Below are 21487 nucleotides of genomic sequence, written 5' to 3' on the forward strand. Positions count from 1 at the left end.
CAGTGTCTGGACTGACGCCCTCTGCCGCAGCCCAGCCCAGGTCCCTGCCCCAGGAGAGTTTCCAGGGTGGGCACTTGGGGCAGCGTGTACGAGCTGGGGTCCCGGCAGGGGCCTATGCAGACCCCCCTTCCCGTCCAAGCCCAGTGCCATTACCTGGACCAGCCGACGAGGGGCGGTGCGGCGCAGGCCAGCGCCATGACCCAGGTGCAGGCGACGCCCATGATGGCGTGGTTCTCCCCGAAGCGGAAGTTGCTCATGGGCTTACACACCACCACGTACCGCTCGATGGCCAGGACCACCAAGGACCACAGGGCGATTTCACCTGCAAGGCAGTCGGCAGTCGGTCACCAGGCCACGCCTGCCCTGCTGGGAGGGCGCCCTGCCAGAGGGAGGAGGGCAGTGGCCGGCAGCCTGGGGCGGGTCTGAGCCAGGCCAAGGGGACAGAAAAGCTTGGACGCGAGAGGTGGAGGACGGGGTGCTGGTGGGAGCTTCGCTCCATGGCAGCCCCGCTTCCTGCGGGACTGGCGGTCAGCTGTAGGGACATGGTGGCCTGGGAGCCCTGGAGGGCCTTCTTACTGAAGAAGCTGTCCTCTATGGGGCAGTCAGAGTTCCTGTTGAAAGTCCTGGCAGAGGCTGGGATCCCGGCCCCTCCAGGGCAGAGGCCTGTCTCCTCTGGGAAATGAAACTGCCTGCGCCCTTCTCCTGGGGCCAGGCTGCAGGCTGGAGCTCTGCCCAGAGGTGAGGCAGGGAAAGGTGGTGAAATTCGGACATCTCCCCTGGCCATAGAACATGAGACCAGGGCCCTCCCTGGTGGTGCAAGGGGTTAAAGCTCAGCACTGCGAAGAAGCTGGCCACAGACGCCTCAGCACGAGTTCGATCCCCAGCCAGGGAGCTGACCCACATGATGCAGCAGACCTCTCCTGTCTCCCCACTGCTCCCCTCAGCAGTGTACCTCAGCGATCTGCCTGTTCAGCTCCCCACTCTGTCTCTGGTGAAACCTCTCACAGCCCCTGCACCTCTGGTCTGTACCCCAGTTCTGTTTGCATAAATAAATAAAATCTTTAAAAAAAAATTACTCATTTAAAAAAAAGAAGAAGAATCTGCTGGCCAAACCAGGACACCTCTGAGGCTGGCAGGGGACATTGGTAGTGATTTAGGGAACATAGTCATAAAGGGGACCCTGCCTGCAGGGAAATGCCAGCCTGTGTGGGACCCCATTCACTTGCCTTCTGCTCTGAGACACTGTGGGTGGTCACTGAAGGGGACACAGTGGCCGGGCATCCCCAGAATGGAGCCAAGGCCACATCCGAAGCATGAGCAGACAAGGAGACAGAGCTATCCTGAGGCTGGGGCTGGGAGCTCCCAATAGCGTGGCTTTGCCAGCAGGACCTGAGGGGCCCTGCACCCCAGACCTAAGCTGGGAGGCCCCTGCTTTGGTCACGACCCTGGCCTCCCTAACAGGTCTCCCCTCCCCATGCCTCGCTTCCACCCGCTGGGCCGGACCTGCACCTCCCAGGACCCCTGTCAGTTTCCCCAGAGGGACACTGAGTGAGTGCAGCTCTTCAAGTAGCTTCCGCGCCTCCCAGGGAAGGGGCTTCATCACTGCACATTGGGGTCTTGCAACAGGCTGCAGGTTGGCTGGGAGGATGTCGGGGAGACGCGGGAGGAGGGGCAGAGCCCCTCGGCAGCACGGCGACCCCTCCTGACCAGCTCTCCCGGCCCCTGGCTAGAGACTGACCAGCGCAGCCGCTGCCCAGACAGCGCGTGGTCCGAAGGGGCCTGATGCCCAGCTGGGCCCCGCCACTGCGGGACCTCAGCAAGGCCTGGCTTCTCTCACCCCGTCTCCTCGCCGTAAAGCCAGACAAGGACGCCGCCCGCAGGGAGCCCTGGCAGACGCAGCCCAGCTGGCGGGCACGGGCGGGTCTGGTGGCACCACCGACCGCCGGGAGAGGCTTCTCGGCCTGCGGCTGAGCCAACCCATCCTGCCCCCTGGCTCCTGGGGCCCTGCCCACTCGGCGCCTACCGCCCAGGGTGGCGAAGAAGCCCTCCAGGTTACACCCCGTGGGCCCGAAAATGAAGTATCCGTGCAGAGAGGTGTAGAGGGTGGTGGTGAAGCCGCCGAAGACCATGAAGAGGTCGGCGAAGGCCAGGTTGAGCAGGATGTAGTTGAGCGGCGTGCGCAGCTTCTTGTGCTGGACCGTGACGTAGAGCGTGAGGAAGTTGATGGGGAAGCCGAGCACGATCAGCAGGAACATGTAGGCGGCCAGCATGGAGAAGTGCCAGGGCTCGGCCAGGTAGTACTGCGGGTACTCGAAGGGGCTGCGCACCACGCCTGACTTGTTGGAGAAGGGCACGTAGAAGTTCTCGCCCTCCGTCCCGTTCATGGCGGCGGCCCCGCGGGCTGCTCAGACCCAAGAACGCTGCTGAGGCCGCAGTGCCGCCTCCCGGGCTCTGGCTGGTCGAGGCCAGGCCTGACGCCCCCAGGCCCTTATAAAGTGACCTGCCTTCTCTAAGCCCCTGTCTGAATCAGCACCTGGGCGATTGGGGGCGTTATTAAGCAGAGTAATCCGCACTGCTGCAACTGGGGGCCTAATTGGCTTCCAGGAGGGGCCAAGGTGACTCCGCACAGAAGTCTGGGGTCAGGACGGGGAGGTGCAGGAGGCCCTGGGAAAGGGCAGGAAGCTGCCCCCAACTCCTCCGTTCCCCAGAAGTCAGCTCACCTCAGCCTGGCGGCCTGGGCCTCGCGCCCCCGGCCCGTTTCTCTCTGCTTACTAGAAGCGACTTGGTCTTTCTCTGACTAGACCGCGAGCTCCGGGATGGTGGAGGCCGGTTACTGTCTCCGCTTCTTGCCCAGCCCCTTGCCTAACCTCCCCAAGGCACTGCCAGCCCCGGGGCACTGACCTCGGCCAGCTCGCTAGCCGCGTGAGGCAGGGCATCCCGCCACCCCGCGTGGCAGCCAGCGAGTATGCATGAGGCCACTGAAATTCACCCACTCGCTCGTCCATGAGACATTTGTTTGAAGGCCACTGGGGATACAGAGATTGCGAACAGGGGGACTTAGGGCTGAGGAAAACTCTGATGTGGGAGGAATAGGCCCAGCCCAGAGAGGGGGTGTCGGCGGCAGAGCGAGGTCTCGGAGGGGAGGGAGCACTTCACCATCGCCAGGTAGTAGTCCAGACGAGCGCTGGACAGAGGCCTTCAGTTTGGGGAGCACAGTGGACAAGAATGACATGCTTGCATCCACAGAAAGCATCATTCCTTGGGGGTGGGGAGGGCCCAAAACAAGTAAGAAACCGGTAACGACAGGAAAGGCCGAGCAGTTCAACCACCCGCAGTGCACAGCTATCCAAGGGAGCCCAGGACAGCTTCGCTGAACCTTCTCTGAACCACTGATGGGAGGAACCAGAAACGCCAAGATCTGGTGGGTGACGTCCCGGCAGCGGGAACAGCAAGTGCAAAGGCCCTGAGGTTGGGGCTACGAACAAGACTGGCCAGAGAAGTACCTCTGTCTGTGTGTTCAGAAAAGTGCCCCCGACTGCCCCAGGCTTGCACACGGAGGGAGGACTGAGGAAATGCATGTTGGTGGGGTGAGCACAGAGGGTGGGTGGCTGGGCAGGCGGGGTGCCAGGTCTCACGTTGGGAGGGGCTTGACCCAGGGATTTGGCCCAGTCAGTGCTGAGGGCAAGGCAGAGCATGGGATTCAACATGGCCTTGGACTGGGGCGGTTTATCTTCTGGCCTGTTCCCAGGTATCTGGACCATCACCCAGGCTGGAATGGGGGCGCACAGGCAGGCTACGGTCTGCCAAGTCAGCGTGGTGCCCGGCACAGGCAGAGGCACCTCAAATGCCCTCCCTGGACAGAGCGGGGTTTGTCTGTCCTGTTCCCGCTGGGCCTGGCTCGTGGTGGGCGCTCAGTCCCTCCCTACTTGTGCAACAAGTGGACAGACCCCAGCTACCTCGTGGGCATCCCCGGCTTCCGGCTGCTCCCCCGCCCCAGGTCACGGAGAAGGGTGAGGGAGCGCTATTCTGTGAGGCGTGACAAAAATTAGTATTAAAATGAACCAACAGAAATCACTTTGTTCAGAGTGACCTGAGAAGCCACTAGACGCCCCTACTCCGGCGTCCCCTGTCGCAGTGTGTCGGCGGGGAGACTGAGGCCGAGGTGGCAGCAAGTTGCCCGGCCCCGTGACAAGCCAGCGCCAGCCTGGGCTCCAGCGAGCACAGGCAGCGCGTGCGGGCAGCCCCCACCCTCACATGCGCCTCAGCTTCCTGCTCTCTTGGGGGTGCATTAAGAGCTCCGTGAGCGTGGCTGACAGGGTTCAGGCCTTGAATTCTGAATTCAGGACTGAGCTCGTGACTCCTGTCCTTGGGGAGCTCCCCTCCCCACACCCTGCCGACTGACAAACCAGGGCCGGCACCCCGGCCTTAGTGTTCCCCTGGGTGGGGATCACTGCCGGCAGTGGGCTTGCTCGTCTCCTCACCCCTCACCGCCAGGCCTGTCCTGTCAGGCTATGCCTGAACTCACAGACCAGGAGCTCAGTGAACATTTACGGACTGCACGCCCGTTCCTCCCCGCCCTGGGGGTCCCCTCCCCCCATTGCACGCCCGTTCCTCCCTGCCCTGGGGGTACCCCCCCCCCCACACACACACCCGACAGCACCGAGCAGTCAGGCTGAGAGGGGAGACCACGCTGCAGAGCCCGGCTGGGCTCGGCCTCTGAGGCCCCATTTCTGTCAGCGCAGTCAGGCCAAAAGGAGGGTGTGGTCTGAGCAAGGGTGACTAAGGGGGACTTTCTGAGCCCGCTGTGCTCCACCCTGAGCCGGGTCCCACGCAGTCCTCGCCCTCAAGGAGCTTCTGGCTTCAGGTAGCAGCGCAAGGGAAAGACGTGAGGGACCAGGGATTTGCTCCCGGTTCCTGTGCTGATGGAGCCCCGAGGAGCAAGATGTGGACTAGGGGGAGCCCAGGGGCTCCCCATCCTAGGCTGGGCCAAGGCCCAAGAGGAAGAGCCAGCTGGGAGGAGGGGCTGGGACCCTGCTGGGCACGGGAGGACAGGCTGGGGTCAGGTGCTAGCTGGCTGGCAGCTGGGGCCCAAGGTGACAGGCAGGGGTGGGTGGTGGTGGGCGTGTGATCAGAACCCCCTCCCGAAGCTGTCCTGGAGTCGGGGGTGGGGGGGTTGGGGGGGTGGTGGAGGCTGGGAGTATAGGGTGAGAGCCGGTCTAGCAGTGGCTAGACGCTAGCTCTCGACTGCCGCTGCTGCTCCGAGGGTCCGGCTGGCGCAGGCAGAGGCTCACCATTGGCAAACAGGTCACGGGCCAGGGAAAGACGCAGCAGCCACCGTGGAAGGCACTTAGGGTCCCAGGAACTGGCGGAGGGGGGTGGGCAGGGTGGAGTTGGGGACGCCCAGCTGGCTGAGACCGAGCCATGGCGAGGTCCACATGAGGTCTGACCCAGCGCTCTCTCTGGGACACCTAATCCCCCTCTTCCTTTCTTCCTCCTACAGCCATGGGAACGGCGTGGAGTCCAGAGTCCAGGACCGAGCTGAAGCCTGAACCACTTCCAAGTTGTGTTCCTTCCGGCAGGCCCCCGTCTCCCCTCACTGAAGCTGGCATCTCAGGACCCCGGGGGGCCTTCCTTGCTACGGATGAGGGGTCCTCGTGTCAGAGCGCAGGGGTCAGGGAAATGGAGCGCTGGAACGAGGACTGGCCGGCTGGCCAGGCAGCAGAGGTCAGTGCTGACAGCCTGAGACTGAGCTCTGGCTCAACAGTATTTGTGAAGTATTTGGAAGCCCAGAGTGGCGAGCCCGGTGGCCCTTCCCCGCAGGCCGCTGAGCATGAAATGTGACTAGCAGGAAGAGTTCTGCTCCCTTCGGCCCTCAGGGAGCCGAGGTGGGGGCTTCTCGGCCTCAGGCCCCCCAGCACAGCGCCCGCGGAGAGCCTGGCACGCACACCCTCACTTCCGCAGCTTGGCTGAGAGGAGGCGCTGGCGGCTAGGGCCGGCCCCTCCCCCTCCCCAGCCACAGACCATCTGATCTGTCACTGTGATTGACGCCTGTTGGGTGGGGGTGCGGGGGGGGGCTGTTTTCTTCGTCTCCCCTCTTTTTCCCAGCCATATGCAAATGACGGCAGTTCAAGTAATGCGCTAATGGAAATCCTAACACATTAATAAATGTTTAGCAGGAGAGCGAGCATGCATGATCGTAAGTAATTAGACACTCAACGGAGGAGTTCTGTTGGCACAACTGTCTGGCTCCTTTCTGTATTTTCTTCCATCCTCTCCAGAGAGAGAGGCAGAGGGAGGCAGAGAGGGGGCGGGTCTGGGGGGCAGGGGCCGCTGGGCACTCACCTCACGTGGCCTGTGCAGCGCTCCCCTCAGGCAAGTCCTCTGGGGCTTCCTGTCTCCTCTGGGGACATTTGTCTGGCTCTTCTCTTCACAGAGAAGCTGTCAGAACACTATCTAGTCCGAGGGGCGCCTCCAGCACGTCCAACAGCCCAGGCCCCTTCCTCCGGCTGCCGGGGCCGGGTATGACGGGCACGGCTTCCTCCTGGGCAGGGAGAGGGGAGGGGGCCAGATCTCGGCCTTCCCAGCCAGGGCCCTGGCACCGTGCCCCCGCCCCCGCTCCCGGCTGGAGACTGGAGACCATGCCCCTGCGTCACGGGGCTGATGTGAGAGGCGAGACAACGTATAGAGCGTGGCTGGCACAGAAAAGGCCCCGGAAAGTGCCGGTGTCCCTCCCAGCTGCCCATTGCTGCCCACCACGCCCTCCGAGCAGCGACGCCGACTGCAGGTGCTCAAAGGGGGAGCTCACCTGAGTGGAACCTCCACTAGCTCAGGAGTTGGGGCGCAGGGAGAACCCCCGGTTGGGTTCAGGCCTCTGAGGGGCGGGGGGTAGGCGGGCAGAGAGGGGAGCCTGTCCCCTGCTGGGCCCAGGAAGCCGCCATCCTTGGATCAGGTTATCTTACTTTCTTGTCCCGTTAAGTCAAAACAAACAAACAAACAAACACCCACCAGTCTCCTCCTGCCTTGCCCGGCCCTGCCCGGCCCTGCCCGGCCCTGCGCCACTCACTAGGTTAAATTTTAGGGGCGCACAAATGTCATCTCCCAGTTCAAATTAGAAACAGGTGTACTTTTGCATAAGGAAATTAAGTTGCAGACAATATGAAGATTTGCTAAAATGCAGACACTGATGAAAATAAGTAGCCCTTTTATTTGTAATTATTGAGGCAATCTGTTGGCAAAGTGTACATGCTGATGGTCTGACAGATCTGCGGACTCCAGCAGGCTGCGCGACACTAGAGCTGTTCCGAAAGTGACAGATTTTTTTTCTTAGAAAATATATGTACATTCCCTTCTCCATCTCCCGGTGCTATTTACAAGGCACGAAATGCCATAAATAGGGATGGTGTGGTTACACAAGGCCCCTCCCTCCAATACAAACTTCATCTGGCAGAAGGCATCTGACAGATTAACTCTTCCTTCCCTCCTCCTCAGACAGCCGTCTGCGGGCGAGGCGGCCGAGGGCCGCTGGGGTCAGGGGCTCGGCTCGTCGATGCGCCGGCGGCAGTAGGGACAGCAAGAGTGCTGCAGCACCAGCAGCTCGTAGTCCTCCGAGTGGAACATCTGGGGAGAGAGGGCCGTGACCCCGGCGCAGCTGGGCGCGCCCGCCCGAGCCAGCGGGCCTGACCGTGAGTCCGGCAGACGGGCCGCGGGCGCCTTTGTCCAGGAGTGGGAGGCAGAGGCGCGGCAGAGGCCCTCCTTTTCCAAGCGAAGTCCAAGGGCACGTAACACCTGCTGGGGCCTCCCGGACTGGGGGCAGATGCAGCGTGCACAGCCCCAGGGCCGAGTCCGCTCCAGCCCTGCTCCGGCCCCAGCCCGCCCTGGCCCTGGCCCTGGCCTCCGAAGGACCACGGTGCTCCTATCGGACCCGGCCCCTGGAGGGACCCCTGGGAAGTGCCCGCGGCGGGAAGCGGGCAGGTACCTGGAAGCAGGAGGGGCACATGGTGATGGAGGCGTCCGGCAGGAGCGAGCGGAAGTACTGCCACTGCAGCGGCGGCGGCCAGCGCTTGATGAGGACGTCCCGGCGGCTCATGGAGCGCAGCACCGACCGGCTCACCACCACCGGCACGAACTCGGAGCCGCCTTGCTGCGGGGGTGGGGGGGCAGGAAGCAGGGGGCGCCGATGCCCTTACTCAGCGGTGACATGTGTCGGCAGGACCTTGGGAGGGGGCGGTCAGGGAGGCCCTCCTGCTGGCCCTCGCTACCTCTCCTACCCACCCACGGCCCTGACAAATTCCTCCTCACGAAGGAGTGTGTACAGGGGACCCGGACCCGCCCTCCCACAGGCCCCGCACCCTCAGCAGCCCACCGCTGAGAGCTTGCCGCACCTCGAAACTCAGCTTTGCTGTGAACGGGTCGTCGTCTCCCAGGGCATCCACGGTCTCGTCTAGTCTCAGGGTCTGGGAACCTGGAGGGTCTGGTCAAGGGCGGCACCAGAGGCTCGGGACAGGCACCCCCCCACACACACACCCGAGGTGCTGGAACCTCCAGGAGCCCCAGCATCTCCCTGGGGAGAGCTACCAGGTCGCGCGTGGCACATTTCCGGAGGGGTGCAGGCCGGGGGGAGAAGGCCCGGGGCCCGCTGCACCAGGCCCAGGCCCCAGAGCACAGACGGGAGAGCAGGAGGAAAGGTGCCTTGACCGCCCCACGCAGCCCGCGGCAGGCCCACAGAGGCCAGCAGGCCAGGTGGAAGCCTTCAGGCCTGCGCGGGGTGGACACCAGGGCAGAGACGAGGGGCCTCGCCGGCAACATGGCCAGCAAACCCACAATTTCACCAGTCACCGGGTGGCCTGCAGGTCACACTTCATGGCGAAGGGGCGAGGGTCCTGCTGCTCCAGATCAGGCTGAAGGTGTGCAGGCCCGCGCCTCTGCCAGACAGTGGACGGCCAGGGAGGGGAGGTCAGGGGGCTGGGCCGTGAGGAAGGGCCCGGGGCGAGGGGCCCGGTGCTATGGCCGCCGGGGCACAGCGGGAGCAGCCCAGCCCAGGTGCCTGGCTGGCCCGGGGACAGTTCCTGGGACCTTCCCCAGCAAGCTGCTCCTGGGCTTTCCTCGTTTCTGGCCCACAGATTACAGCACTGGCCCTGGGGGCTCAGGCCCGGGCCCCTGCGCTGGCTGGCAAGGCCCCAGATACTGAGCAGGCGCCCAGAAGGGCTCAGCCTCCAGACCAGCCCCCCCCCACCACCGGAGAAGCTGAGGCCCCAGGAAGAGTTGCAAGCAGAGACCCCAGGATGGGAGGCAGCGACCCCCGGATGAGAAGCTGAGGCCCCAGGAAGAGTTGCCCCGGGAGGCCCCAGGGGGATTTTGCTAATGCGTTGGCTCTTTTGAGAGGACTGTGGGGCTAATGGAATTGGGGCCACCGCCGCTGGTGGGGACCGCAGATGCCCTAGAACACAGCCACTCAGAGGACAGCGGAGCCACGTGGACAGGAGACAGGGCCACGCGCCGAGGGAGCCCAGGCTTCCGCACGCTGCGCCCCCGGCCGGCTCCGTGCCCCTTTGCCGCTCGGCTCTGAGCCGCGGTTTCTGCCCTTACACGACAGTGACCTGACGAGAAGGCTGGGCTCACCATTACAGGCACCCTATGCCCAATGGCCATCACCAGCTGAACACCCCGTGCCGCCACCAAGCCAGGGTGGGTGGGAGCCCTCCCGGCACAGTGCAAGGGTGGAGGCCAGAGGCCGCCTCCTGTGTGGTCGCGGGCGTGGGCACGGGCGCGCTCTCCTTGCCGTGGTCAACCCTCGGCCTCTGGCCCCGTCCCTGCCAGCACGTGGGGCCTCTCCAATTGCTCAGCCGGGGACCCTGCCCTGGCCCCTCTGACCCAGCCACCCCCAGCCTCCCGCCTCGCAGCCAGGCCCTGCGCACGGCCAGCTCCGGGATACTGCTGCTGGCGATCTCCTGCCATCTGTTCTCCCGCTTGGGCCTCGGAGCCTCCAGGTCAATCAGGGACACGGCCTCCTCGTCGGTGATGCCCTCCTCCAGGTAGAACTCCACCAGGTGCAGCACCTCTGCGGGCACAGGGGCGCGGGCGCTGGGCCTGGAGTCGGGGCGCTCCTCCCAGCAGCATCTCAGCGTCCCCGCCGCCCCCCACGCAGCTGCTGCGCTGGGCCACCTGCCCACCCACCCGAGCACGTCGAGGGGAGGCAGGCACGTGTCTGCACATGATGGGGTGCATATGGGTGAGAACCGGGGACCTTTAGCCCTGCCCCTCCCCCCCGGAGCTGGGTGAGCTCCTCTGGGGAACGTGAGCGGCCTTCCCTGGCCGGCATGGAAGGAGCAGGGACTCGGAGCCGGGTCAGCACCCAGGGCAAATGCGCCACCCCAGGGCCCCTCTTCACGTTGGGGACGCCGCCCCAAGGGCCTAGGTCCGACCTGTCCTGTGTCTGAGAACCCGAGCGGCTGTGTCAGGCAGGGCGGAGCCAGCCCCCAGCCCGCCGACCCGCGCCCCACTCACCGTAGGAGGAGGCGGAGAAGACGAAGGGCTGGCGGCAGTTGACGCACACGTTGCCAAGGTTGTTCAGCAGGGGGTTGTTGGTGGAGCAGCGGTAGCATAAGGGCACCAGCTCCTGCAGACCCCCGGACAGCCTGAGGGCGGGCAGCGCGCGACGCCGCCTCCCCGGCCCCGACTTGGCGTGGGCTGCCTGGAGCTGGATGGTGGGGGGAGGATCTGGGCCCAGGGGCCCAGCAGCAGGGGAGGCTCCAGGGCAGTCGAGGCCACGAGCTGTGAGCTACGGCCCTGCGGAGGCCCCTCAGGCCGGCCAGGCCCAGCAGCACTGTCCTCCGGGCAGGAGCGGCAGTGGCCACGGCACAGCCACGTGCGACGTACCACGCCGGCCCTCGCCCCTGCTGCTCCTTGGCCCCATGGCCACCTGCACATCCTACTTGAGAGAGGGAAACCGAAGCCCAGAAAGACTCAGGTAAACTAGGAGCTGACGCCAGGTCTGCGCTGAGCTTGGAGAAGAGACTGAAAGAGACGCCAGCTGGCTGGGCTGGAGGGAGAAGGCTGAGGACACGCGAGGACCGACAGTGCTGGAGAGGGACAACCCGCCGCCAGGGGCCTGGACCAGGACCGGGGCTCCCACCGGGTCTGAGGTGAGGCCACCTTGACCAGGGGCGCGCTGCGGGCGGGCAGCACAGACAGAGCCCAGGCAGGAAGCACCAGGGCTGGGCCGGGGGGGCGGGGGGGGGGCAGAGCCAGGGGTGTGGCCGAGCTGAGTGGGGGCGGAGGAGGCCGAGGGGAGACTGGAGGAAGCGGGAGAGCCAGGGCTGGGGGCGGAGGAGACAGCCCAGAGAACTCGGCCACCACCTAGCACGGGAAACCAGGTCAGGCAGGAAGTCGCCAGGAGACGTCCCAAGAGGAGGCGCTTCCCGCTGAGGGCCGTGTCCTCACCTCGCTGTCGTGGAAGGGCTTGGAGCGGATGGTCAGGCTGCCCAGCTCAATGGACTTCTGGAACCTGGCAGGGATCTGCAGGCCCTGCAGCTTGTCGTAGGCATGCCGGGCCAGCTTGTAGGCGCCCAGGGCCTTGCTCTGCTTGGCCAGAGTGAAGAGCGTGTTCCTGCCAATGGGGTTAAGGACAGCAGAGGCCACACTGGCCTGAGTGCTGGCACGGCCTGCCCTTGGCGCGAGCCCGTGCTGGAACACAGCTCGTGCTGGAGCCAGGAGGACCCGGCGGGAGCCTGAGGAGAGCTCTGCTCCGCTGTGGGACCTAAGTGTGTTTCTCGGATATTAAGGTCCAGGGATTTTCCAGAGATAAAGACAGTGTAGTTTCCATTAATATTTTAACCTTCCTTTGGCTCTCTGGGCCTCCTGACGGCTCATCTTGTACCCTAACCAGGCCAGAACGGCACTCCTGGCCTGGCCGAGCCTGCCTGCCTGGCACCAGGTGTCCTCCTGCTCCGGCCCTGCCAGGTGGAGTGGATCCCAGACAGCCTAGGAGCCGCCCGGGTCTAGCTCAGAGGCCACTGGGCACAGAGCCCCCTACAGGCCACCGGGCGGCTGCTGGACAGCACCTCGCCTGCTCTCTGGGGTCCTCCTTGGCACCCCTCAGAGGAGAGACCCACTGCCTTTGCGCTGCCACCTGGGGTCACCAGACACCCTGGGGCCCTGCCTGCCTTCCCCCCTCTCCTGCTGGTGAAGAACTCCCTGGCCTGCGTTGGTAACCCGCCGAGGGCCACGTCCCACGCCTCCTCCTCCTGCCAATCCCGCTCCCCATGCCCCCAGGTGGAACCTCCCACTCCAGCAGGCCCTGTCTGTCTCCACAGGACTCCTCAAGGCCAGGGACTGTGACAGGAGCCATTTCCAGGTCCCCGGCCGGGGGGTGGGGGGCAGCACAGGGGAGCCCCCGGACAGGGCTTTAATCAAATTGGTGGCTTGAAGAGAACCCGTGGGAAAGGCCGGGGCAGGTGCCGAGGCCCCAGGAGGCAGGGCTGTGGTCACTCCTCGGCAGGGTCTCAGTCAGAGAGGCACCACTTGATTTGGGGGCGTTTCCCCTGAAACCTGAATGATGGGCCTGGAGCCCGTCAGAGAAGCCAGTTCTCACCAATTATCACTTGAGTTCTCTCCAGGGAGGGGGTTTCCTCACAGAAGGCAGAGGGGCTGAGAAGGGGCCAAGAGCATGGTGACATTTAGAAGAGGGCAGGGGATAATTATGACTTCCGTGGCTTTCAGAGCCTTAAAGATCTCCCGGCAGTTTCTGGCAGCACAGGCTGGCGGGCCCTTCCTTGCTCACAGACAGCCCCTTTGAGGCACTAGAGAGAGGCACGCTCCGGCAGCTCCTGCAGCCCCAGATGGCACCCTCCGCCTTCCCCCCCACGTCAGCCTCCAGGACGGTGTGCCCACCTCGAGGCGGCCTTCCTCACCATGACCCGGCCTAGCTGCGTGCCCCGTGGACACAGCTGCACCCTGTGACGCAGGTCCTCACACGCCACTGCCCCTACCAGACAGCAGCTGTCACTACGGCCTGGGCTGGTGCCTGGGCACAGCAGGTGTCCATCCACCTGGGCTGAAAAGGGTCCCCCCCCCCAGGGGTGCCCAAGATTCTGATCCCTGCATTTCAGGCACACCCTCATTTGTGGGTTCTGGAGAGTTTGGGACAGTGGATCAGCCAGAGACACGCTGCCAGGTCCAGCCCAGAGAGCCCTGAAAACTAATCTTCTCCTGGCACCGGCCGCCCTCACTGAGGCTTTTCCACAGGAAAATAGCCGCGGGGCAAGCGCCCTCGCTTCCCTGAGGGCGGTGGAGAGGGGATGGCTGTGCCAGCGAAGTGCTCTGGAAAGACCTTCTGGGGCCATTAGACGAGCCGGGTGGGACAGCGACGGGGTGAGGGAAAGGATACACTTTGGAGATGCCCAGGGGGGCATCCTTGGTCAGGCTGTGCAGCAGGAACCTGGAGATGTTGAAAAGGGTTTCGGGAAGATGGAAACTGAACGGCTCCTCCTGCAGTAAGAAAAGTAAACAGGGGACGAATTCCGCAGCCGAGCCGGGCCCAAAGGCCAAAAGTCCTGAGTGATCAGTGGAAGAGCCACGGGCGCTGGTGAGCACCTACAGCGGCCGGGCGCCTCGGGCCGCGCGCTCAGGCGGCCTCTCAGACGAGCTGTTAGGCGTTTTCCTCCTCACTGCACTGAAGAGGAAACCGAGGCCCAGAGGGCTGGCCTCACTGTCACAGGCCAGAGAGGGGCGGCGCTGGGATTCAAACCCGAACACCCCAAAGCCCAAGCGCAGCATCTTCCTCCCAGGCCGCGCTGCCTCCGCGTGGTACTGACGCCACTTCCCCGCGCTCACGCCGGCTCCGGCAAGTTCAGTGTGAGCTTTGATGCGACTCAGGGGCGAGCACCACAGAACAAGCCTTCAAAGGGAGGCAGGGCCTGTCAGCTCTCGGCTGGACGGCAGCCCGTGCCCCGCCCAGCTCTCCCCACACCTTGGCCGGATGGACGGTCCGGTACCTACCGCGGGGAGCACAGGAGACGTGGGGAAAGTTCTGTTAGGAGGGGTGCGGAAGGCAAGAACGCTGATGTGAAGGAAGAGGGTGCCCTGGACACCCGTGAAGGCTTAGCGGACCAAGGAGAAGCGGGCTGTCCCCAGGCTGACTGCAGGTCTCGCTAGGCCGCTGGGCTCCCCACCCCCGGCACCAGCACGACCGCCCTGTCTGCGTCTGTGAGGACTCACTCACTCCGCCACTTCTTCCCCAGCATTTCTCTTTAGTTCCCACTTAATTTCTAGAGCTTCTGTTAGCTCCAAGAACACAAAAAATGCCCAGGACCACATCCCTTTCTGGGCAAGAGCCCAGGAAGAAGCCCGCCTCTGGCTACACTACACTAGGTGTGGAGCCGAGGCACGTCCCAGCGCGGGAGGGGTGGGCAGCAGCGGGTGCTGCCCACAGACCAGCATCTCCTCTCTGTTGGAAGCTGCCGCCTCAAGAGGAGGCTGACGCTCCGCCTCAGTCTGCTCTCAGTCAGCGGCTCTGGTGGGCCTCGATGCCAAGCCCTGAAATATGGGGCACCTCTGGGCCTTTGTCCACGCTGGGACGGCGGCTGGGCAGGCCACCTTCCTCCTCCCCACTATCCCTGCTCTCACTTTCTCCCGCCTCTTGGCTGAGGGGTCTCCTTCTCCAGGAAGCCTCCCTAGCCCTCGGGGCTCTTCCTGTGAGGGGCTGTACTGCATTGCTTGTTCGACTATGACCAACTCGACCCGGGACAATGTCCCTCAGCATGGGGCCTGTCACCTCGCAGGTATCTGTTCAATGAAGAAACGGCCCAGTGAACGGTCAGGGCACCCAGCTGGCGTGATGCTGCCGCAAACTCACGGCCCCGTGCAGGCGCTGCAGCAGAGCGCAGCTGTTAAACCCCCAAACCCACGCCCCATCTAGAGGAGGAAAAAGAGCGAGGAGAGAAAGACCGAGGCTCTGGAGGTATCCAAAGCAAGACGGTGCCTAAGTTCAAGAGTTTTGACTCTTATTCCGGGGGCTTTTTTCCAGGTGGGCGCGTGATATTGACGGGGGGGCCTGAAAAGAAACTGTAAGGGAGGATGGTGTCCCTGGGGCCTCGTCTGCCTGAGGGGAGCGAAAGGCAGGGCTGAGAGCAGAGTCCGTGAGAGTGGTGCTGGGTAGGAGGCAGGGCTCCCCCAGAGGTGGCCAAGAGCTCAAGCTCCGGACCCAGCCCGTCCGGGCTCAGGTCCTGCCTCTCCTATGGGTTAGCCTTGGGCTCCCCTGCCCCGGGGTGCCTCAGTTTCCTCATCTGTAAAATGGGAATGGTAGCACTTATGTCAGAGCCCGGTGGGAGGACTGAGGTGACAGAGTGACGCCCTCACACCCTGCCCGGGGTACATGCAGCAAGTGCTAAATACTGGTCGGCTACCGATGCGATCCTCGCTCACCAGTGCAGGACAAGCTCACAGGAGCTTAGTCGACGTGTGCTGAGTGATGGAGGGTACAAGCTGAGGACAACCGGCCTCGGGAGGTAGGTTTAAAGAGGCGTCACTACAAGAATCGGGGAGTGACTCAAAAGGACTCTCGTGGACTCTGGAGCTCAAGCCAACCCTCTGGCTTTATAGAGAAAGAGACTGAGGTGCAGAGAGGAAGTAAATGGCTCCCAGTGACGAGTCAGTGGCAAGGCCGGGAAGGGCCTCGGCCTCTGGTCAGAGCTGGGCCTTTACGAACCTCGCAGAAACGGGAACGGGCAGTGCAAACGGGCAGTGCAAACGGGCAGCCTCTGGCTAATGCAGGATCGGTCTGAGGCATCCAGCCCTGAACTGAGCCACCAGAAAGCCCCTTCCAGGGCCGGTGAGCTAACTCAGAAGCCCACAGCTTGTTGCTCATCAAACAAGTACTCAATCAAGGAAAAGCCAAGTTCCAAACGCCTCCCAGGGGGCCAGGATTTCTCAGCGGGTCATCCTGCTCAGTGTCTCCTCTGAGGGCTGCTGCTCTGGACGCCGAGCAGGTGCCCGACTCGGCAGGCCGTGAGCCCCGGCCCCGAGCCCGGGCCTTACCGTGTACCGCTGAATAGCGTGGTAGCCGTGGTACAGCTCAGCCAAGTGCTGGAAGTGGTGGAACTTGCCCAGCATGGCATCCTTCTGGGCAGGATCTGCAGTGCACCGTGGGAGGGGCAGGGCAGAAGGAGGAGCGTCAAACCATGTCTAGGAAAGGCGGGCAGCGGTGCCGCTGCCAAGCTTTACGTTCCGCCCTGACACCGGGCTGTGCCGGGGAGAAAGGCAAAGCAGTGCAGTGAGGGGACAGGCTCCATGTCACAGCTGGGCCTTCCCGAGGCAGGTGAGGTCTCACCTGGGCAGGCGCGCTTACCAGGCCTGCCTCGCCCCTCGGCGCGCCCTTCTCCGGCACAGCACAGCCCAGCGGCCAGAACCCGGAAACCGGAGGTGGGGCTGCCAGTCTCCAGCCGTTAGGGCCCTGGGAGGTGCACAGCAGCCTCATGGGGGGGGAGGGCAGGTCACCCTGCAGCACTCAGGAAGGAACCCCGACTGTGACCAGTGACCCAGCAGCCTCCAGCTCGCGTCTCCCTGCCCCCGTGCGCTGCTCTCTCGGTCTAGTGGAAAGCAGGCCCCGGCCCGGCTGCTCCCAGAACTCACTCAGTGCATGATGGGGAGTCGTAGGAAACTAAGTCCCTGCGTGGGCGGAAAGAGAATCTGGTGTGTGTCCTTGTACAGGGATCTCTTTCTCACCTCTCCACTCAATTAAAAAAAAACTCCAACCGCGCTCACCCGGACTCAGTTTAGGGCTCCCAGGTAGCACGGGGAGACATGTTCTGAATTAGCGCTGCAAGGCAGGAGCTGCCAACCACGACCCCAGGGTGGCCCCACCCCGGCCTTACGCTGAAGGGCACCGGGCCCGGCAGCCGCTGGGGCAAGCCACGCGATGGCCAGCCCGGGGCCGGAGTGAGTGACCCGCTTTGATGTCTACCCTGCTGCCGGAGCGGCCGGCGCTCCCTACCTTGAGCGATGTCGAGGCACTGCATGGACAGCATCCAGTAGTAGTAGGCGGCGTCGTGGAACCTGCTCTCCACCACGGCGTTGTGCGTCAGCTGCTCCAGCACCCTGACGGCCTCCTGCTGCCGCCCGGCCTTGTGGAACGCTGCAGGGGCACAGAGCACAGGCCGCGCTGGCGTGGGGCGTGCTCGGCCCCGCGGGCTGCTGAAGTAGGGCACTCCTCGGGGCGTCTGCGGCGCGGTGCTGGATGCGCCTCTCAGGCCGCAGGCTATAAATAACCAAGGCTACATCCTGGAAGCAGTGCAGTGAGATATTCTCCTTTCTGGCTGAGAAAAGGCAACCGACTTTGGAACGGCCTGGCAGAAGGCAAAACCTGGGAGGCCCCTCGCAGGCCTGGGGACCGCGGGCCGACCGAGGACGGGAAGGCGGCATCGCCAGGAGGCGCGGGCCCGCGCGCGGCGCAGAGCTCCAGGAGGCCCCGGGGGGACACTGGTGGGACCTGACGCCGGGGGGCTGGCAGTTTACAGGGCGCAGTGCAGCTACCTCGCTGCGTCAGCACAAGAGACTGATGAAGACCCTCTCGGGGCGTCCCGGGAGAGGCAAAGCGGCAGGTCTGAGGCCACACAACCGAGCCGACTCAGTCGGTCTCCAACTGAGTGTTTTCTGATGACAACCTTGAAAAGCTGGCTGGGTTCTAGCCACCAAATATTTTGTGAAAACAAGCAAAAAAAATCTGTCTTTCCCACATCTGTGTCACTGAAATTTCCTGAGCGCCTCCTAAGTGCCTACCTAGGACCTGGGGGTTCCAGGGGGCATTCCCAGCTATGACACTTGCCCACGAGTGGGCACACAGATGCTCTCCGGAGAAGGAGACGGTCTGGTCCCATCTCCGCTCCTATCTCTTCTCTGAGTCCCGCGTTACTATGGCAATGGCTGCTTGGAAGGGCAGACACAGACAGATGGATAGGCCGACGTGTTTTGCCCAAACACGCACATACTTCAGCAACTGGGTGCGCTGGACCTGCCGAGGCAGGAGAACATGCCGTCCTTCAGTGGGGCTGTGAGCTGAGGATCCCAGAGGGACACAGGTGCTCGGCGCTGTGTCTGGAGGAGGCGACTGTTACCAGACTGAAGTGTGAACGAGACGCTGTGGCCTAGTGCTCCCCAGAGGCAGTGAAAGCGAGTCAGGAGAGGCCGGTGCCCCGCCGCAGGCCCTGGTCCAGTTCTGGCTCTGCAACTAGCTGGCCTAGCTGGCCGCCGCACCCCTCAGCTGCTGGCGAGGTTCGAGGTTACGCAGCTTAAGAGGCAGCCGCGCCTGACAGAGGGCAGCGCATTTCAAAATCACCACTACCAGGTAAAGGCCGACGCTTCCTTGGGTCCTGTTTCGGGGACTGCTTACCTCGCATGCGGCCCAATGAGGTGCTGAGAAGCAGAGCCCCCCCATCTATGTGAGCCAGAAACAGAACCGGGCTTCTAGTCTCCGTTGAGAAAGTGGCGGTGGGGCCTGGGTGTCCTCACCTGTCCTCCCTCAGCCCTCCCTCCAGTTCCCTCACTACCACTTTCTTGCCGCGGGCGTTCAGGCAAAAACCCCTCCATCTCTTCCAAACTCAGTTTCCTCACCTGCAGGAGGGAAAAGCAGGAAGCGCGGACTCATCCCCAGCTCAGCGGCACACACTGGAGTGCACCAAGCTTTGCTTGGGGAGGAGACAGACGCTGCCCCTGGCACGGCGGGTGGGCGAGGGCCCGGCGTGGCCGACTGCAAGACCATGTCCTTCCCACTGCTCCCCCGTCGTTCTCCACCAAGCCCCTCACGACCCCAGCGTGAAGGCCGGTAACAAGAGGGGCGTGTGGCCTCCCACCCCGCCGCTTCTGCAGGTGCCAGCCAGCGCGTGGGGCCTACCTTTCTGGGCTTCCTCAAAGCGATCGTTCTCTGCTAACCACTGGGCGTAGGGCACATAGATGTCATCCTTAAACTCGGGATGCTTCTCACCCAAAGCAAAGGCCTACAAGGAGGAGCAAACGCGTTCCTAGGAAAGCAGTCCCCACGAAGAGACGGCACTTGGCTGAATCCATTAGGGTTGTCATATTTTGCCAGCCTGACAACTCAGAGGGGGAGAGTGCCTCCCACCCCACCACCACCCCCAGAAATGCAAAAACAAATCAGCTCTTTGAAAACAAAAGGCAATTAACAGCAATATGCAAGCTACTGGATTCAATAACAACACAGTCTGTTTCTGGACCACAGAAGCAGCACAGAATCGGAAACATTTTATTTTGAGGGTTTGCGTGGGCTCCTGTAGCGCTGCAAACAGATTTCTTTTAATTGCAGGCGACACCTAAGGAAACAGAATTGACATTCTCGTCGTCACTGCTTATTAGCTATCAGAGCTAATAAGACTTGGTACTGTAAGGGATCAGTGACTGCTTTGCCCAAGCCCAGAACCACCTAGCAGGCCAGAACCGGAAATGAATCACGGGGACAGTATGTGGCGAGAGAGAGAAAGTTTGCCTGGAGCACAGCCAAGACCGAGCGGTTTGAAGATGTTCTAATTTATGCTGTTTGAGAAATCTTCTGATACATTTATCTCGAGAAGCTATTACTGCCTCCGTCCTGGCCCCACCTTTTCTCATCATGACCTCGTTACCTCACCAAATGGAGCCACTCAGAGGGCAGACAAGAGTCAGACAGCCCTTACCCGGGAAAGGTCTCGCTCTAGTCTGTAAAACAGACTATAGCGAGCAGGTGGTGTGTGTGTGGAGGTGGGGGGGGGCACGTAAGGACCAGCCCACGATGGCACAGAGGAGTGTCTCAGCGCAGGCCCAGGTAGGCAGTGAGCTGGAGGAGCAAACACAGCCGGAGGCGCTGTGGCAAGGCCCCCGCAGCCCCAGGCCGGCAGCCGTCCTTGCGCCCCTCACACCAGCAGAGGGGGGCTCACAGGAGGAGGAGCTGGCCCCTGAAATGGCTCTGGCAGCTGGTACCTGAAAGTATGGATGGCATTTTCTGCCCAAATGCCACCCAGCTGGTTTTAAATGTCACACAGGTGTCTCCATGTCAGAGACTGGCGTCAGTGGGCGGGGCTGGCCCCTCAGGCCAACAGCAAGCGCTCCACTTGGTGAGGCCACTGTGTTAACCCTCACAGCCCCAGTGCCCATTACAGGGCTGGCACAGAGCCAGCAGACGGTGGCGATCTTCTGAGCGAACGCCTAGCCAGCTAGCACTGAAAGGCTCCACCACACTCTCTGGCTCGGGGAATCTGAGGTGTCCTCACTGCTGTACCAAGGTTTGCTCCCTCAACGAGGGCAGCTGCATCCATCGGAACCCCACAGGGCCCTGCAGCCCGTTCGGCCCTCACCTCATCCCAGTGCTTTGTCTCCACATGCAGCTGAACCAAGGACTTCAGGTCGCCAATCTTCAGGTAGATCTCAGCAGCGTAGTCCGAGTGGTCCAGCCTCTTGAGGTAGTGAGCACACTTCAGGAGGGGCTCCCGCTCGGCCTTGTCCAGCTTCCTGGCGATGTCAATTAGCCTGGCAGGCGACAGAGACGGACTCCACTCAGGGAGCCTGCTGGGGGGCAGCATGTGGGCTTTTGGGCCTCCTTAGGGCAGGCTGTGTGGGTCCACGGTCACGTCCCCGGTGCTGCGGCTCGTGGGGCGCGAGCGAATGCCCTACAAACACCACCTGGAGACCAGGCGGGGGTGCCTGCAGAGGGCACTGTCTCCGGCATCTTGGATGCCTTTCCCAGAAGCCACTACTCCAGCAGAATCCGGGGCTAGAAACTGGGTCTGCTGATCACCTATCAGACCAACATGGCACCTTCTCCGACCTTCACTACCCTACAAGTGGGCACCATGCCCCCTTTTACAGGTGGTAAGACTGACGACTGCAGCCTGCCTGAGACTCTGCAGCCAAGACACTGCCACGGCTGCTTCGGGAATTCTCTGGGGAAGTGTGACAAGGCATGGGCATTCTTCAGGGGCAGGACTTCTCAAGGAAGAGGCCCATGAGGGGTCTGCTCTGAGTTCCTGCAGAAAAGTCTGCTTGTGTCTCTTCTGCTGGCCAGGGTGCTGACCGCGAGGGAGAAACCTCACAGAGGCCACTGGCTCTTCCCGGTGCTCACGGGACACGGGGCTGGACGGAATGGGCTTGCTACCGCTAGTCAGCCAGGGCGTGGAGTAGAACCAGCTCTCCCTGGAAAAAGGGGTTCTGCCCAGCATGCCTTCTGTGAGAAAGGAGGGGGAGCAGCTGTAACAGCCCCGTCTCGGAGACAGGCACGCTCAGGGAGGCCTGTCAATCTGCACTTAGAATAATAACGGCATCTAAAAATAACACCTCTCAGCAGAGAAAGGACATGTTTTTAGGGAAAGGTGTCACAGGCAGCCCCGACACCCCCTCTGCCCCACCCATCAAGCTTGAGTCCCTGGAGGAGAAGCACCTTTCACAGCCAGCCTTGGGAAAGGGACAGAAACAGCTTAAAGCCTGTTTCCTGAACCAGTTACTTCTCCCC

General features: G+C 62.9%; 2 protein-coding genes across 4 annotated transcripts in view; both read right to left on the minus strand.

Annotated features, from left to right (window-relative positions):
• Window positions 1–2458, minus strand: part of RHO (rhodopsin) — a 5033-nt gene extending 2575 nt beyond the window's left edge. The window contains exons 1-2 of the mRNA XM_004692360.2: window positions 2024–2458; window positions 154–322 (exon numbers count right to left, since the gene is read on the minus strand). Of these exons, the coding sequence (XP_004692417.1) occupies window positions 154–322; window positions 2024–2384 (530 nt within the window). The 5' untranslated portion in view covers window positions 2385–2458. The remainder of the gene's footprint in view (window positions 1–153; window positions 323–2023) is intronic.
• Window positions 2459–7180: 4722 nt separating this feature from the next.
• Window positions 7181–21487, minus strand: part of IFT122 (intraflagellar transport 122) — a 56391-nt gene continuing 42084 nt past the window's right edge. For all 3 annotated transcript variants that reach the window (XM_012732162.1, XM_012732161.1, XM_012732160.1), the window contains 11 exons: window positions 20337–20508; window positions 18884–18986; window positions 16988–17128; window positions 16033–16127; window positions 13385–13485; window positions 11440–11605; window positions 10504–10615; window positions 9932–10057; window positions 8382–8461; window positions 7976–8140; window positions 7181–7617 (listed from right to left, as the gene is read on the minus strand). In XM_012732162.1, the coding sequence (XP_012587616.1) occupies window positions 7528–7617; window positions 7976–8140; window positions 8382–8461; window positions 9932–10057; window positions 10504–10615; window positions 11440–11605; window positions 13385–13485; window positions 16033–16127; window positions 16988–17128; window positions 18884–18986; window positions 20337–20508 (1351 nt within the window). In that variant the 3' untranslated portion in view covers window positions 7181–7527. The remainder of the gene's footprint in view (window positions 7618–7975; window positions 8141–8381; window positions 8462–9931; window positions 10058–10503; window positions 10616–11439; window positions 11606–13384; window positions 13486–16032; window positions 16128–16987; window positions 17129–18883; window positions 18987–20336; window positions 20509–21487) is intronic.

Source organism: Condylura cristata, unplaced genomic scaffold (assembly GCF_000260355.1).
Source record: "Condylura cristata isolate star-nosed mole 26May11 unplaced genomic scaffold, ConCri1.0 scaffold00033, whole genome shotgun sequence".
NCBI classification, from domain to species: Eukaryota; Metazoa; Chordata; class Mammalia; order Eulipotyphla; family Talpidae; genus Condylura; species Condylura cristata.